Source organism: Malus domestica, chromosome 07, assembly GCF_042453785.1.
Source record: "Malus domestica chromosome 07, GDT2T_hap1".
Taxonomy (NCBI): domain Eukaryota; kingdom Viridiplantae; phylum Streptophyta; class Magnoliopsida; order Rosales; family Rosaceae; genus Malus; species Malus domestica.
In genome coordinates this window covers 2,151,995-2,170,169 of record NC_091667.1, presented here as the reverse complement: position 1 = coordinate 2,170,169, position 18,175 = coordinate 2,151,995, and the positions used below count along the sequence as shown (strand labels likewise).

General features: G+C 37.2%; 2 protein-coding genes across 2 annotated transcripts; one reads left to right on the top strand and one right to left on the bottom strand.

The window, feature by feature from the left end:
• Window positions 1-83: 83 nt before the first annotated feature.
• On the bottom strand, window positions 84-1,990 carry LOC103438528 (glyoxylase I 4). The gene is made up of 2 exons (XM_008377064.4): window positions 1,504-1,990; window positions 84-806 (listed from the first exon to the last, which is right to left on the bottom strand). Exons 1-2 carry the CDS (start codon window positions 1,870-1,872, stop codon window positions 540-542), a joined length of 636 nt encoding a protein of 211 aa, XP_008375286.2. The 5' UTR covers window positions 1,873-1,990; the 3' UTR covers window positions 84-539.
• An 11,978-nt stretch (window positions 1,991-13,968) lies between these two features.
• LOC103438467 (uncharacterized) lies at window positions 13,969-16,273 on the top strand. Its single transcript, XM_008377007.4, has 2 exons — window positions 13,969-14,296; window positions 15,889-16,273. The coding sequence occupies exons 1-2, from the start codon at window positions 13,988-13,990 to the stop codon at window positions 16,009-16,011; spliced, it is 432 nt and encodes a 143-aa protein (XP_008375229.2). The 5' UTR covers window positions 13,969-13,987; the 3' UTR covers window positions 16,012-16,273.
• Window positions 16,274-18,175: the final 1,902 nt, after the last annotated feature.

Here is an 18,175-nt window from a genome sequence, read left to right as displayed (position 1 = left end):
TCTTGACTATTCACTTCTTTTGAGTTCGAAAAAGACCAGTTAGAATTACCATGATCAAATAGATTCACAGCTTAAAAAGTATCAAATCCAAATTCAATGGTGTATTTTTAACTCTACATTATATTGCCATACCTCTTTTTACAAGATAAGAAGACGAAACCACTTTTAGGTTTAGCATCATCTCATGAATGAAATTTGATGACAAGAAACATATCTTATAATATATCATCCTTCATAGTCTATGCCGTTGAATTTTTCGAAATTTGTATAATACATTACATTAGATAGCTATTGTGTTCTACTGAAAAAAACAAAAAACCAAAAAGAGAATTGTCAAAACAAATGAATAAAAATACACATATAAAAAAAATATAGGGTTTGTTGAGAACTACTTTTAAAAACACATCCAAACGAGCTCATAATTACCAAAAGAAAAAAAAAGATCTCTATGAAAATTGCCAACTGACCAAGCTACCCTTAACATCAGCATGCATATGTTGATAATTTAAAAGAAGCCTCAACAACTTGATTATTTAGTATCATTGTTGTTGTCTTTTGCCATTGTCGTTTTGGTTGAGTTCAACAGGGGGAGTATGCCTATCAACTGGAAGCTTTATTCTGCCCAAGGAACCTGCAGGAACAAGCTTGAGATTCTCACAGTTGCACATCTCAACCATGAATCCGTCTGGATCGTTGAAGAAGAGTTGGTCGATTGTGGTTCCGTTTTCGTCATCCTCGACTGCTCTTTTTATGTACTTTATATCCAGCTTCTTCAACTTCCGCTCCATTGCTTCCATGTCTTCACACTGCAAGTAATTCAAACTAATTGACTAAAGTCCAAACTAAATTCATCTAAATTTGTCTTCTCAAATTAAAAGCTCAACAAATCGTCAAGTATATCAATTAGTACAAGGATATGGTGGTATTTTCACTCACAAATGGAATCTCTTAGATTCAACTTATGTAAATGAAAAGTTCAAACCAAATTACTATGACTGGCCGATTGTATAGTTTGACCACACTCCCAAGGCTTAGAGTAAATTACACTATATTTGGATGATGAAATTTAAGATTATTAAGGAATTTCAAAATAACAGAAATTGAAATGACAAGATTTTATTTTCTAGAATTTGTAAATTTTCTTGTTTGGTTAACCTAAAAGAACAATGGAATTAAATACGAAATTTGTTATTTTTAAACTCTCAATCATAGAAATTGGAAAATGACCCATATTTACATGAAATTTGAACTTGGGAATTGGAGGTTCCAAATTCCAAGTTTTTTTTTCTACACGGAAATTCTAAATTTCTATGTTTGTAAATCCAAACAATAGAATTGATGCATATCAATTTATAAATTCTGACTTTTACTAAAATTTCAAATTTATTTCCCTCATCCAAGAGATTGTGTTTAAAAAATTAAAAAATCGACCTGTACATGTAGAAATTAATTAATTTTTCCAATAAGAAAAACTGAATAACTTGAATTAAATTATTTTGGAACCTGGAAAGAGATATGGTTGTCCATGGGATCCAAGTGATCCTGATTAGGTGGAAGCCTCTCCTCATCCTCAGACTGCACCAAGTGAACCCCAACTCCATAATTAAACAACCAAGCCCCATCAAAATCAAAAGCTGGTGGCCTCTCAATCTTAACAAACCCTAACACTTTGGTATAGAAATCCACCGACTCCTCCACATTTCTGCACAACCTCGATACGTGGTTCAACGCCATTAGAGGAAGTGAATCGTCTTCCTCCTTCTGCTCATCTTTTTCCTTGCTGTGTTTCTGTTGTTCCTCATGCTCGGTTTTGCTTTCCTGATCATTCTTTATCTCAATGGGTTTTTCCAGCTTCCTCTCCATCTGTGACATTTTCTCTTAATATTTCCTTCTTTTCTTTTTTCTTTTTTGTTTTGTTTTTTGCTTTATTGCTACCGGCCGGTGTTTGGGGTTTAGGTTTAGCGGTGTTATCTATTTTCTGAATTGGAGGAGAGAAATCTGTGTATTTGTATAGAGGATTGACCAATATTGACACGTAGCGTTAACTGCATGGGAAGGGAATTACGTGTACCTTGTCTGTAGGAGACGGCTGGCTTTTGAGTATGAAATTGATCTTTTCCGGATCCCTTTTTCTAAATCCACAAAATCAACTAATCCAGATCTTTGAAATTTGATCAAATGACTACTAACTTTAGCCGTTGGATTAAATTTCAAATGTCCGGATTAATTGATGGGGTGTGCTATCCACACACCTCTTTTTACTTCTCACACACCCTTTGTTAATTTATATCTATTGATCTTCTTCAATTCATCCGATCTGACAGTCGAAAACCAAAAAGGTGTGAGAGAAGTAAAAAGAGGTGTGTGGATATCACATCCCGAATTGATTATGTGAATTTGGAGGAAGGAATCCGGAAATGATCATTTACATAACACAAAGCCTTGTCGACTCTTGTGGATATCTGTGCATTGAAGAGGCTGCTATATACTAAAATATAGAATGAGGATCCGTTCCGGATCCTATTTGTGAGGATCCCAGGAATCCTCAAATCATGTCCGTTCATCGTATATTGTGTGATCAGTTTTATTCTCATTTTAAACTGTTTGCATCATTAAAAATAATTTATAAGGTGAAAATCGGTGGCTGATCCTAACCCTATATTGAATCCATAAACTTCCCTGGATAAGCTTCTGAAATGCCAGCATTTCATGTTTTTTTTTTAGACAAGGCTGTATTTGCAGATTTTCTTCCTCTCATTTTCGTAAGTGTTGTTTATTTATGTTAAGAATTTGGAAGTATTGCTGCCATATGGAGTACGAAGTACGAATGGTGAATTAAGCTTATCAACTAGGAAGAAATCTTACCAAGCTTGCGCCAGGATTTTTTATGGTAAATTGATCGAAAGTGTGACGCGAAAATATCTTTTTGGACAACAGACAAGTAAATTCATTAAATGAGAAAGGCTATACAATAAAACAAACTAGCCCAATAAAGTGGGGATAGCCAAAGCACATTCAACAAAAAAATAGACATAATAAAAACCAAGAGCCGCAACCAGCAAAGGCCGACCGCCGCCGATGCCATTGCCTCGCCAGCGACCACAAAGGTAATCGTATAAAGAAAACAAACTTCGCGTTGAATTCGACGAAGTAGTCGCACCACAAAACAACCAACAACAAGGAAAAACCCCCAACCCAAATTCGCCACAAAAACTACCATATACTGGAAAAGAGCCAACATATCTAAACCACCATAACAAGCCCCTGCAAGTAGAACCAACACCCAAACAAAAGGGATGGGGATGGGGCTAAGGGCTAGTTTGGTATTGTTGTGCTTTGAAAAAAAGTTGTTGTAAGAATAAGCAGTTGTACTGTGAGAATAAGCGACTGTGAAATAAATCAACAGAGTATTTGGTAAACTTTTTTGTAAAAGTGCTTTTGGAAAAAAAAAGCAGTCTGATAGTGGGTCTTTTCATTAAATGAGCAATGTAGCTCCGTGTGCTTTGAAAAAAAAGTTAGTTTTCTAAAGCTGCAAATAGCAGCTTCAGCTTTTTCCTTTGATTTCAGCTTATTATTACAGCAGCTTCCAAAATAAGCCTTTTTTTTTCAGTTTACCAAACACCTAAAACCCTCACAGCTTTTTTTCATGGGTGCTTTTTTTTTAAGCACCTCACTCTCAAACCACCCCTAAGGCGGCATGTAAAACATTCGCGCTTTGGGCAAAGCTGCAGCACGCTTGGCCCTGGATTTCCGGCATGCCAGTCAGGTACAAAGACGTGAAGTAAAGGCTGAGATATGCGGAAGAGGTTGTGAGAGGGATGGCAAGTGGGAAGAAGGAGGAAATGAACAAGATGGAAGATGATGAATGTTTTCGATTGCAGGGCAAGGGTTGTGGGCTGGGGGTTGGGCTTGTCAAGACATAAAAGACAGTAATAAACACCGAAATACAACAAAGAACTCTAGAAAACGGGAAAGAATGCCAGGAAAACTACAAAGTACACACGCACAAATAAAAGAAAAGAAAAGAAGAATAAGGGAAATGGGAAAGGGGTTGTCGGCCGACCCCAACCCAAGGAAGGAGTTGGCAGTGTTGAGAACAGTTAAATATCAGAGTGCAGAATAAATAAGACTATAAAATAATAAGAATATTATTAATAGACAAGAATGCCGGAATGATTACAAAACCCTAAAGGCTACATTGTGACTAATTTAATTGAAGTAAACTAATACAATCACTACTATATATAGTTAAAACTAAAGCAAAACCCTAAATCCTTGACGGGCATGAAACTCAAATATCCTTAATAGAAATAACTAATTTTCCAACACCCCCATCAAACTCATGGCGATGCACGACATGAGTTTGCCAACAGGCAGATGCATATGCAAGCTCCGTTAGGCAGATACGATAAAGCAAGCTCCGTTAGGCGGACAAGATAAGGCAAGCGATTCAAGGGAGCGATTCAAGCGATCAATCAAGCGAGCAATTCAAGCGAACAATCAATTCCAACAAGCAACAACGAGTTCAATGTTTGTGTTTTTTTTTTCAATGACAAAACCCGAATCTAGGTACAAAGACAAAACAAACTACAACTGAACTGATATCCGGTGAATGAAAAACAAATTGATACCACCAAGAACATATCAACCCTGAAGGATCGAATTTGTTCTGATACCAAGTTGAATATCAGAGTGTGGAACAAACAAGATTATAAAATAATAAGAATATTATTAATAGATAAGAATGATGGAACAACTACAAAACCCTAAAGGCTACATTGTGTGACTAACTTAATTGAAATAAACTAATACAATCACTACTATATATAATGAAAACTAAAGCAAAACCCTAATCCTTTGACGGGCAAGAAACTTTAATATCCTTAGCCCACAAGAAAACCATAAACAATAATAAAATAATAACTAATTTTCCAACACCCTCATCAAACTCATGGAGGTACACGACATGAGTTGCCAACAAGCAGATGCAGATGTAAATGTAAGCTCCGTTAGGCACAGACACGACAAGGTAAACTCCGTTAGGCGGACAAGACAAGGCAAGTGATTCAAGCGAGCAATTCAAGCGAACAACCAATTCCAACAAGCAACAACAAGTTCAATTTTTGTGTTTTTTTTTTCAACGACAAAACCCTAATCTAGGTACAAAGACAAAACAAACTACAACCGAACTAATATCCGACGACTGAAAAACAAATTGATACAACCAAGAACATATCAACCCTGAATGATCGAATCTGCTCTGATACCAAGTTGAATAGCAGAGTGCGAAACAAACAAGACTATAAAATAATATGAATATTATTAATAGACAAGAATGCCGAAACGACTACAAAATCCTAAAGATTACATTGTGACTAACTTAATTGAAATAAACTAATATAAACTAATACAATCACTACTATATATAGTGAAAACTAAAGCAAAACCTTAATCCTTGACGAGCAAAAAACTCTAATATCCTTAGCCCACAAGAAAACCATAAACAATAATAAAATAATAACTAATTTTCCAACAAGAACTAGTTTGTGACTTACTCTATGCGAAAGAGAAAAGGGAGAGAGCGGCTAGGGTTTCTTTATTCAGAGCCGCCTCTAAAAATATATAAGTATCACTAAAAGAGAGAGTTTAAATAAAGGAAAACTAATGAAAATGTTTGAAAACTTTGAGTATTAATGATAAAGACAAAATAAAGGGTAAAGTGAATGGTACCAGGTTTGACTTTTTAGTGTAAAAATGTGGTTTTTCGTTAAAGTGAACAGTACCGTGGGCTTTTCGTTAAAACTCCCTTTAAATAAAGGTAAGAAACTTTGTACAAGATTACAAGTTTGTATAATCAATGATTCTGTTGAAAATGAATTTTGCGCATAACCAGCAAAAATCATATTCCAATAAACGATTTTACCATCACATTAATTTTTATACCACCGCAAGCTATGCAAAAATGGACAAAACCCAATAATCTAAATAAGTAGAAGCATCATCATCTTCAAGCTATACGCTGTCTTAATCTTTGAAATTAACTTCAAGTTAACACTTCAAAAAAGAGAAACAAAATCGATTACTACAGAATTTAAAAATTGAACTTAAGAATATGAAAAATAAAGCACCGACCTACCAAAGGGAGGAGAAAAAACATACGAACAACCCATGTCTTGTTTTCGAGGATGATTAACAAAAGCATATTCAATCGGAAGCAAAACCATATAACCCCAGAAAGAAATTCAAACTTCCCAATTTTTTAAAACAACATATGACCATAAAGATTGAGGGAAGAGAGATACATAAAGAGATAATCCCAAACAATACTACGGAGAGAGAGGACTTACCATGAAATCAAAGTCCCGTAAACAAGAAAAATGGGTGTAGACGAGGCAGTCGAGGGATGACCTTGTGACTTTGTCTCAGTCGAAGGGGAACTCAGTGAGGAGTGACACATTAGGTTTTGTCTTTATTGAAATCATAGAAATACACTCAATTAACAGGTGGTAACGGGTAAACCCAAACTAACCAGTTATTTAACGACTGAGCACTACTTTGGTTATGGTTTTATGCAATTCAACAAAAAAAAATTGGTGTTTCAAGACACTACATTGACACTTTGAATCGTTCAACCATTTTCTGACCCCTTTCCTCTTGGACACTTACTCTTTGAAGATTTAGAAGGTTTTGAGATTGTGATCAGGCTGGATAAGTGTTGACCCTAAAAACTACCAAGCCTACATGGCACGCAGGTCGAGTAATCTATAAGCTAACTACGTCTTTCGGTGAATGCGGGGCGTGCCAACTCGTCGGCCGAGCTCGGCCGAGGAGTAAATTTGTTGATGTTACGTTGGGTGCGTGGCTGACTTCTGCGTCTTGAGATTGCGACCGAGGAAGGAACACGTTTCGGCCTCTTGGGTTCTCGAACCTGAAGACAAGGCTACTATTCTTACGAAGTTCACGAATCGTCGTCGTCAGATTCGGTCACAGTGATGTTATTTGTCAGAGTAAACTCACGCCGAATCAACACCAAAATGTAAGGGCACAAATACTCAAAGCGAATATAAGTCTTAATAGTGAACGTGGTTCGGCCGTTTGAATGCCGAAGTCTAAATCCCACTTGAGAGTATCCAATCATAAAATAACTCAACGTGCAATGCGCCGAGCTCAGTAAACTGTAACACCTCACTTCGACGAGAAGGCTAATGAGATGATCTCAATCAATAAGGATTCGGAAATCCTTCTCGACCGAAACTTAGATAGGTAACCAACCGTCCTCACCGCAGCGTTGTTGATGCCAACGGAAGATGCTGCGAGATCGGCTGATTCTACGACGACAGAGCTATCTATGCCGACTTAAGATATCACCGGTTGCTTTCACAGTGCTGTTAATGCCAACGGAAAATGTGTCAGCGAAAAGAGAAAATAAAAATCTCAAAGTTGTTGAGAGAGTTTGCGCAGGACAATTGTGTGTTGAAATTGGAGACCCCTTTTCCCTTACCATTGCGTCTGTATTTATAGCCAAGTTTCGTTGACCACCAATCCAAAAGAGTCATTTTTCGAATATACTCCAAAACAATACCAAAACAACTGATATTATCTTCTAATATATTTCGGCAGAAATCTTCTTAGTCTCTTTATGCCCGTAGACTCTTATCAGATGAGCAACATGTGTCCCTTTGAAACCCTTTCACACGACAAGCATATCATCAATTCTTATGACTTTGCTTTTAATCTGACAATACCATCACCATGCTCTAAAAAGCCCATGTTTTCCTTCCAAAAAACCCATGCCGCTAGACTGTCACCTAGTCTAACTAGAACTCTATTTCCACCACATTGATCCAGGTGTATCCATGCACCCAAAATAAGATGGAATATAATCCCAAAAAACATATTTACGTGGCCAAAACCAAAAGGTATATACCATTTGTGCTTTTCATGATAATCATCTCATCCTGCATACATATTTATCTGCTGCCGTGCTTTATGCATATCCCCGTATTCCATCATTATTCAAATCAATTGGGATTTAGACAAATATCAGGTTTAAATAATTCAATATAATACTAAGAGATAATATCATGATTAAAATCACAATATTATTTCTTAATAATAATAATTGAAAATTATCTCAACCACTTCATCATCCCACGGTTTAAAAATGGTACTCATCTAACGGCCTCGACTACACGAGCTGATAGTGTAAATTTGAGTCCAAACATTGCCCCCCAATTTCCTTGAACTTCGGCTCGTAAGCCAAAAGGTTAAGGAAATTAATTGTTCGTAACCAACAAAATCCCGTCGTATTGCCGAAAAAAAAACTTTGTTCCTCGGCAATAACATGTATGTTCTACCAACATTGCGGCCTCCCTTGACTGCCACAACTCCATACTAGGCTCGGCAATTTTGCCAGAAGGTCGAGAAGAATTTTTCTTGGCAGCTCGTCCTGCCTAGATATATACACACACACACACACACACTAAGTCGAGGTCAAGAAGCTCGGAACGAAGGCAAGCAGAAAGAATGCAGCAACAGTGAACATCATGGCGCTGAGATAATACTCTGTTGACTGGCACTTTTTCGTAGTCGCATCCACATTTTACCATATAATCCCTCGACCGCTTAGTTCCTCGAAAAACTCAAAAACTTCACATCCAAGCTTTATATATATATAGTTTTGGCCAAGGCTTATATATGCAGTTTTGTAAAGTGGCCGAGGAAAGTCTATGACAGTCGGCCTGCCTTTATACATATATATATGGGTCACGACTGCACCATATTTGAGTCACATCAAATTTTTCTGCTTCACCAAACCACTGCCCACCATTCAACTATTATAAAATAAATGAAGGGTGGAATCATGTCAGGGAAAGTGGTTTCAATCCACTTTTCTCGCCCAGATGAGAAAAGTCACCCACTTTTACATCGAAAGATCGAGTAAAGGTAAACCAAATGGCGACCGAATCATGACTTAAGGGTTAAAAGTATTTATTGATCTTAATTTTCAACCCATTTTCCTTGATTTTTCTACCTTCGACTTCGGCCTAATGGTCCTCGACCGAATTCTTATGCATAATCACATGCATTGGCCTGAGGCCGACTGCACACTGCACGCCAAAATGCTTGCAGCATAGAATGTTTTCACAGTAGTCAAATCTGCTCAACCAGCATGATCCCGCTTATCTGCCTTGCCAAAAATATTTAACGCAAATCCCTCAAGGTACATGCCGAGCTTGGTGGGTATCCTCAATGATACCCTAGCAAGCTCACCACGCCATGAATAGAACGCCACCTCCACACAACTTATAGCTGCGAGAAGACTTTCTCGCTCGAGAAGATTTCTTCGATGGTGCTGACAAAGATGAAGAAGACCGCAGAGGTGTAGATGACCTTCTTGGCGAGGGCTAGTCCTGCCTATATATATGAAATTGAAATTGTTCCTAGAGCTCGGCCTGCCACCAATATCGAGAAAAATTGAAATTGGGCCGAGGTCAATGAATTGAAATTGGGCCGAGGTCGACGAATTGAAATTGGGTCGAGGTCGACGATCTGACTGAGATTCTAATTCGCAATTATACCGAGATTCCAATGTGATTGCATAAGGCTGCCATGCACATCTGTTCCCATTGCCGAAATAGACTTGTTGGCCCCCTTATTTTCTTATGCATCATCGGCTCAAACAGCCAGATGGATAAGAATATATAAAAAGAAAACGAAAATCTAACATACAGGAATAGAAGTGGCTGATCCATGAGAAGGAGGAGGCCAACGATGTTTTATTCCAAGCCGAATACAAAATTTTCTTCAAACATTTTTAACTTGACGAAATATTTTTCATTTTTTGGCCACCGAATGTATTGAACAATTATTATGCCCCCCGGGCATAATTATTTCACCAATTTCAACTTTTAACTCTAGCAACTAAGCTGAATGAGATTTCTCCATATCGGCTTTATCGCCAATAATCATGTCGATTGGCGTGATTTTTCCAGCTAAACCTTGCTCTCGGCCATGTTCGTCATTGGAGCACTCCTCTGATGAATCATTTTTTGAGTCAATTTGTGGCTCAAAAACTTGAACATTTTCTTCTAGGCCTACCACACTTTCAATCTCGACCGAAAAAATAGGTGGCCTTTGTTCTTCGGCCAAATTAACAATTTTCTTAGGCCGAATATTGGTTGTGATCGGAGAGAAAATTCCCCCCCCAACCTCTTGCCTTTCAGAAATTCTTCCTAATCTTTCTAAGAGTTGTTTTTGCTTCTTTAATAGATGATGACACTCATCCCATGAAGCCTAATCGAGATAGATCATGTGAACTTCGTAGTTTTAGCACTGGGTCCCACTAGGCGTGCCAAAGTGTTGACCCTAAAAACTACCAAGCCTACGTGGCGCGCAGGCCGAGTAATCTATAAGCTAACTACGTCTTTCGGTGAATGCGGGGCGTGCCAACCCGTCAGCTGAGCTCGGTCGAGGAGTAAATTTGTTGATGTTGCGTTAGGTGCGCGGCTGACTTCTGTATCTTGCGATTGCAACCGAGGAAGGAACACGTCTCGGCCTCTTGGGTTATCGAACCTGAAGACAAGGCTACTATTCTTACGAAGTTCACAAATCGCCGTCGTCGGATTCGGTCACAGTGATGTTATTCGTTAGAGTAAACTCACTTCGAATCGACACCAAAGTGTAAGGGCATAAATACTCAAAGCGAATATAAGTCTTAATAGTGAACGTGGTTCGACCGTTTGAATGCCGAACTCTAAATCCCACTAGAGAGTATCCAATCATAAAATAACTCGGTGTGCAATGCGCCGAGCTCAGTAAACTGTAACACCTCAGTTCGCCGAGAAGGCTAATGAGATGACCTCAATCAATAAGTATTCGGAAATCCTTCTTGACCGAAACTTGGATAGGTAACCAACCATCCTCGCCGCACTGTTGTTGATGCAAACGGAAGATGCTGCGAGATCGACTGATTCTACGGCGACAGAGCTATCTATGCCGATTTAAGATATCATCGGTTGCTTTCACAGTGCTGTTGATGCCAACGGAAGATGTGTCAGCGAAAAGAGAAAATAAAAATCTCAAAGTTGTTGAGAGAGTTTGCGCATGACAGTTGTGTGTTGAAATTGGAGACCCTTTTTCCCTTACCATTGTGTTTGTATTTATAGCCAAGTTTCCTTGACCGCCAATCAAAAAGAGTCATTTTCCGAATATACTCCAAAACAATACCAAAACAACTGATATTATCTTCTAATATATTTCGGCATAAATCTTCTTAGTCTCTTTATGCCCGTAGACTCTTATCAGATGAGCAACATGTGTCCCTTTGAAACCCTTTCACACGGCAAGCATATCATCAATTCTTATGACTTTGCTTGTAATCTGACAATACCATCACCATGCTCTAAAAAGCCCATGTTTTCCTTCCAAAAAACCCATGCCGCCAGACTGTCACCTAGTCTAACTAGAACTCTATTTCCACCACATTGATCCAGGTGTATCCATGCACCCAAAATAAGATGGAATATAATCCCAAAAAACACATTTACGTGGCCAAAACCAAAAGGTATATACAATTTGTGCTTTTCATGATAATCATCTCATCCTGCATACATATTTATCTGCTGCCGTGCTTTATGCATATCCCCGTATTCCATCATTATTCAAATCAATTGGGATTTAGACAAATATCAGGTTTAAATAATTCAATATATTACTAAGAGATAATATCATGATTAAAATCATAATATTATTTTTTAATAATAATAATTGAAAATTATCTCAACCACTTCATCATCCCACGGTTTAAAAATGATATTCATTTAACGGCCTCGACTACACGGGCCGATAGTGTAAATTTGAGTCCAAACAATAAGGCATTTAGGTTTCAACCAAACTGTTTTTGTAGCTTGCAGTTAGGTTTCAAACCAAAACTGTTGCAAAATTGTAAAAATCGAACTGTCTGGTGTGCGACTCAATTTGATCCGTGTTTTGATTTCAGTTTTCAGTTCCAAGTGTGCACCTATATATTGTAAATGACGGTAGTCCCCATAGATACAACAACGCTCGAAAACTTGCTTGCACTCATAGTACTCAAAAGACTCAAAATCTAGATATATTATCCAATACGATAATTGATCACAGAAACTCTAAGGTTACCTTGTGTAAACAAATATGAATGAGTAGTGAGTTGTGAAGTCAGTGAGCTTCCTAGTCGCAGAATCCAAAAGGGGCACTTTCTCGGCGTAGATATATAGCGGAAGCCAACACTACAAGCATACTCATTTCTCTTAATTAGTTGAATTGCTCCAAAGGAAGGTGCTGCGTCTCCCTCATAGACTATATGTTCCCTGCATTCGGCTCAAATCGGTGTATTTGGAAATAAACTGAACCAACGTAAGGAAAATGGACATAAAAGAAAGTCGAAGACATTGCCAGAAATAGGGAGATCATTTGATTGCTTCTTTATTTTCTGCTGAATATATATAAAGAGTAACGCTCTTGCCGGACTTGTAATACCAGACAAACGTTGCTAGATCATTAAAATCAACCAGATCAATGGTCTAGATTCATAATCTGGCAATATAAGAGTCAGAGGTACAAGTTAAGTTAAAAATATAGTAATTATCACCTGAATGAGTAAGATTAATATATGTTCCTGTCACCTATCCATTCATATACACAGTGCAATCAAAACTATAGAAACACTAGAAGAATGAGAAGTTCTTCCAGGTTCACATTGACTTAATTCAAACATCTGATGCAGATTGGTGGTTTGTAAAATCAGTCGAGGCGCAGTTAAAAATAATAATAAACACACACTGTTCCCATTCATTTATACACAGTGCGACGACCAACTCGAAAGGAACCATGATACTGTTTTTTGACTCCCAAGTGCTCGTAACTATTTATGGTGATTGGGTGATGGGGAAGGGGAGGGAGTAGGTGCAGAATTTATATGGGTGGTTTGGGATGGAATTGAACCTAAAACTTTCATTTTACAAAATAAGAAGAATATTATTGAATGGTAATATTAAGATACATTTCTCAATAGAAATGAAAATGAGTGTTACTAGACCCATCCCAATGTCCTATTTTTCCACCCACATGATAATTCCACCCACCATAAAAAAATAAAAAAAATAAAATGTTATTTCCCCACCCATCATTATTCCCAAAATAACCATATTATATATTTTTTTAAATAACTCTAATATATCTTTAAATAATATTATAAATAAATATATAAAAATAGAAAAAATGAAAGAAAATGCAAGACATAAGACCTAGACGTTCATCATCTCCTTCACACCTATCGCCGTCCTGCAGAGACCCCCGTCTTGGGACCACTCTTCTTCCTCCCTTTTTGTCAAAACCGCAGATCTTACACCCAATTCTCTTTTTTCTCTATTGAAGTTTCTCGCCTTCGTCTAGCACACTCTCATTCCTTCCTCCAACCTTTCCATCGATTCTAACCCAAATCTTTCCCAACCTCTTTCCACCAAAGATATCACACCCCACCCACCATTATTTATTATTATTTTAAATTATTTTTTGTTTTTTCAAAATTTTAGTACTGAATTAAATAGGGATTCAAGAGTCTTCTTTTAAAAAGATAAATATGTTATTAACATTTTCATTAAATGGTGGGTGAGGAAATAAGACATCAGGGTGGGAATATCACCACTCATGAAAATTTGCAATCCAAAAATTAGATTAATAATTGTTTAACTATTAGGTAACTACTAATTAGGAGGACAAAATAGTCATTTAGTATTACAATTTATTATTCCTCTTCACCTTGAGACGTTTTAAATTTGAATATTGTGGCAACGAGTTCTATACCTATTTATTCTCCTACCCCTTAGTGAAAATATTTCGCTATATCATAAAACAAAAATTAAGAGGATAAAATTGAAAAAAGCATTAATATAGAGGAAGGAAAATGTAATTTAGATTATTCAATCACAGGGGTAAATCTGGGAATATGAGATTTATTTGGAATGTTGGGTTTCTTGAGCATATCATTGGGTGCACAGGGATTACCCAAACCAAAAGCCCTGAACAAAACCCTAGTCGAGTCCGAGTAGAAAAGAAAAAAAAAAGCCGCAGAGGCGCTGAAGAGAGAGAAGTGAGAAATAGGAAGAGAGAGATGACGCAGAAAGGGAAGCTGTTCAAAGGGCAGCAGAAGAGGAAAACGATTCCTCCCAACCGCCATGGAAAAATGACTCAAATTCGCAAAGGCAAGCGAGTAATCAAGCCTTCGAAGGTCACCGGCGAGATGGATTCCGATCGGGTATGTTTTTTTTCCCTTCTCTCTCTCTCTCTCATGATTTTGTATTATTTGATTTGATTGGTGATTAATTTCAGTCCAGAATTATCAATTTTTGTTCTGCTTCAAGTGAACCTAATTGTTATTTCATTTCTTTTTTATTTTTTCAAACGATAGCGTTAGTGAGTTAAATTCTTAAATGTTAAGGGGAGGTGGACCGGTGGGGATCGAGCTTGCATTATTGCTTTCCGCTATTGCGATAAAACGGCATCTATAAGTTTTATTTCATTTGTTGTTTGATTAATTTCAGTCTCATTAATTGATTCTTTATTATTAATTAGAATTAGTAATATTGGAGAGTTAAATAGATTGAACTGAGAGTATTTTTTTGGGGCACATTTAATTAAGGAATTGCTCCAAATGCAGTTATTTCTCTGAGGATAGCAGGTTATGTCTTTCTTTTGGTTCATATATCAGGAAAAATCAAATCCTCTTGTACTGATGTCTCCGTAGGATTTTGTTTGGGATTGCTTCTAGAGGGCCGAAAGCGCTTTCGTACAGCCAAAAACACTTTTGGTTGCGTTTTGTAGAAAAATTATTAGTGCTTTGGGCTCATAGAAAGCGCTTCTAGTGGAAGTTCTTTCCATACAAGGAATTGTAAACGGGCCCAAACTCTGTTCTGATTCATTTCCTTTCTTACCTCTTTTATTGGGAGAAGGATTCCATCCCCTCTAAATGTCCCTCCCCTTCCGTCCCCTCCTATTTGAACGGTCATGATTAAGCAACATCAACTTCTTGTGTTGACTTCTTTATAGAGAGCGAAAGACAAGAAAAAGTGTGAGGGGAAGGGAGGGGAGGGGAGAAGTTTATGTTTCACCGGTGTATGGAATAACTTGAAAAAACAACTGTATGCTACAACTTCTACTATGGATTTCCGGTCGTGCGTATTAAATAGCAACAGGCGTTCTGTTGTTCCATTTTTTCAACTGTAGTATGTTGCTTGCTACATCAAATGTTAATAAGCTGACATTGTTCCCCCAAATCTTAAATGATATTGAGTGTAGCCAGTCTATTTATTTCCTAGGAACCGTGGTGCTATTTTGCCATTTGTTCCAATGCATAACATTTTTTCTTAAGTTAGTAAATTGTGCATTACCATCTATTGTCATAATTACCGAGTACCGGAAATTTGTTGATGTCATATGAGGTTTACAGAGACGAGGGAACCGTAGTGTGGGAAGTTGGGGGTTCTAGTCACCTTGCTACATCCGTGTTAGTACATAAACCCGTTGAAGTAGGTGCTAGTAACCAGATATATTGTTGAGTCAATACCTCCCTAACAATATATTCAAATTCACTAATCTGAATATTTATCTCATTGTAACGCGTTGGATGTGCTCATGGATTCCATCGGCATTTATCTGTTTTTGAATATATAGGATGCGGAACCCTAACATTTTGTGTGCAACTTTTACTCCCGATTCCTTTCATATTATGCCGTAATTCCATTTTTTCTTTATATGGATATCGATTGGTATCTCCTTTATGAAAACTAGCATTTTGCTTTACATCTCTTCTTTCTTCTTGGTTCTTACTTTCTTATCTGATGGATTTAGGAGATGACAAAGTTCATAAACCACTGCAATGAGATGAAGGCGGCCACTGCTGCAAACAAGGAAGGCGGTCAATTAAGTATTGTCAAAACACCTCAAGCATCCGGTAACACTACAAAGCAATAGTAGTTTCCAAAGCTTGCGGAACTATGGATGCGGAGACTGATAGGTTGTCAGGAAACACTTGAAAAACTATGGTTGAAAATTTTGTGGTGTTTATGTTAGTGGTCTTGTTAGATTTCGTGTTCCGCTCCAACTCGTAAAATAGTTTGTATCATTCGATTAGGCTTCGAAGTTTTGGGATGGTAATTGAGACTTGTTTGTGTCATTTCCAATACTACATATTGTTTCATCTAATATAATGCCGTGAAACATCCCTCATTTGATACTTGAGAATGTGACAAATCAACCCATTGGGTTGATAATTGGTAGTCAAAAAAGGTCATACCCAGTGCACAAGGCTCCCGCTTTACGCAGGGTCTGGGAGAGGTGAATGTCAGCTAACATATTGATAATTGGTAGTCAATATGTTAATTAATCGACTACGATAAATTGGATTGGATACTACAGTTTTTTCTTCTGCATACCATAAGGGCCCGTTTAGTATGATTTTATCATAGTGTAAGAATATGAGTATGAGATAGAGAAGTTTTAGGACCAGTTATAGGTATTCAATTTGGATAGAAAGTCCTATTGATGAAAGGAATGTTGATCCTTGACTGAAAAGGATTTTGGTTAGCATCAGGAAACAAGTGTTTGTTTCCGATGAGGATTTTGATAGGAAATCCTGATCTATTTTGGTGAAGTCTATATGTATATATATAGTGACCTTTCTTCTCACAGAACTAACGCTCATATTGGACCATAACCTATCTGTGAGTCGAGCTCTTGACAATCTGCAAGAGAAGAGAAGGATCACTGAAAGTTTGCTGCAATGGCTACGAGTTTTGGTGCAGCTGCAGGTATGTTTTCCTTTCTGGTTATTTATGTGCACATAACTGGGTTGGTTTCCTTTTGTTTGTGGTTCATGCTTTGGTCTTGGTGTTTGTTTGTTTACAAGTTCTTACATGTGGTATCAGAGCCACAAGACCCAAACATGAGTTCAAATCTGTAAAGGAGAAAAGTCGAATGTGTTTATAAATAGATAAGTAAATTTTGCGACTTCTAGGTTTCGAAATTGGTTTAAACGAATTCGCTGGAAAAGAGTTTCACAAAAACGACATTGCGTTTTCAATATGCAGAGAATTAATAAAATAAAATTGACCGTCAGGATTTTTGGGGATTGATATGTGGCCAATTGCTGGTGCAAACCTCAATGTTTTCATCTTAGATGCATCGGTGGTATGTGATCTCCAGATAATGACAAAATATATTTAAACTATTACCATTGGTTTTTTTTTTTCTGCAAATCTATTGGTTGAGGTTGTTTTCTCAATTTGGGGTTTTGATTAGCAACTTCATTGATCAAAACATGTTCTGGGTTTTGTGATTCTCTCAACTCTTAAATTAATTTTTTCAATTTGGATAATTATTTCCATTGCGCTGTTCCAAATTGAAATCTGCAGGAGGTATGTGTTGATATTTCTGATTAGAGCTGATAATCAAGGCTGAATTTTTCCATATATGCGGAAAAATTTTGATTTGCATTTTCTACTGATGGTTTTGTGTTTTCTTAAACAACCATGAAAAATGATCATTATGCATGAGACGTCTGTTGATGCCTGTTGTTGCATATGTTGTCTATAAGTCTGCAGTGATTAAAAGGTATGATTGCTTTTAATTCTTTCAATACCTGTGTATGTTTTAGCGTATATGAATATGCTTTGCTTCTGCAGATTATGTGAATCAGGTATAAATCTGGTATGATAACAATTTATATTATGCTGCACGTGGGAAAGGGTGAACTTATTCTTGCTTGCTTCTTTGGAGATCAATAAAGTGATTTAGCAAAACACATTTATCTTAAACATCATAGTTCTAATTTTGAGAATTATTGCTTCCGCTGTGTTCATTATGATGTCTGAAGATTGAGGTAGCTGTGGTTTCTTAATCCTTTATATGAATAAAGATGTGTATAAAATATGCCTGACCAAATATTAGTAAGATAAAAGAAAGATGAAATCTTGATTATGACGACATTAATAAGTTTTTGTTTGTCTAAGAGATATTAACGTTCATGGTTTGGCGATGATTTTGGTTCGGCGTGTCTGTAACCATGGCAATCCGTATGGATGAGTCTCGAGCATTGATGGATAATTTGTTTCGTGATTTGGAGCAAAGGAATTGCAAT

Coding starts and splice junctions, on each gene's coding strand:
- LOC103438528 (XM_008377064.4), bottom strand. CDS start 1,872: ATGTCACAGATGGAGAGGAAGCTGGAAAAACCCATTGAGATAAAGAAT. Junction 807..1,503: donor ACAACCATATCTCTTTCCAG/GTTCCAAAATAA, acceptor AATTACTTGCAG/TGTGAAGACATGGAAGCAAT.
- LOC103438467 (XM_008377007.4), top strand. CDS start 13,988: ATGAGATTTATTTGGAATGTTGGGTTTCTTGAGCATATCATTGGGTGC. Junction 14,297..15,888: donor GCGAGATGGATTCCGATCGG/GTATGTTTTTTT, acceptor TGATGGATTTAG/GAGATGACAAAGTTCATAAA.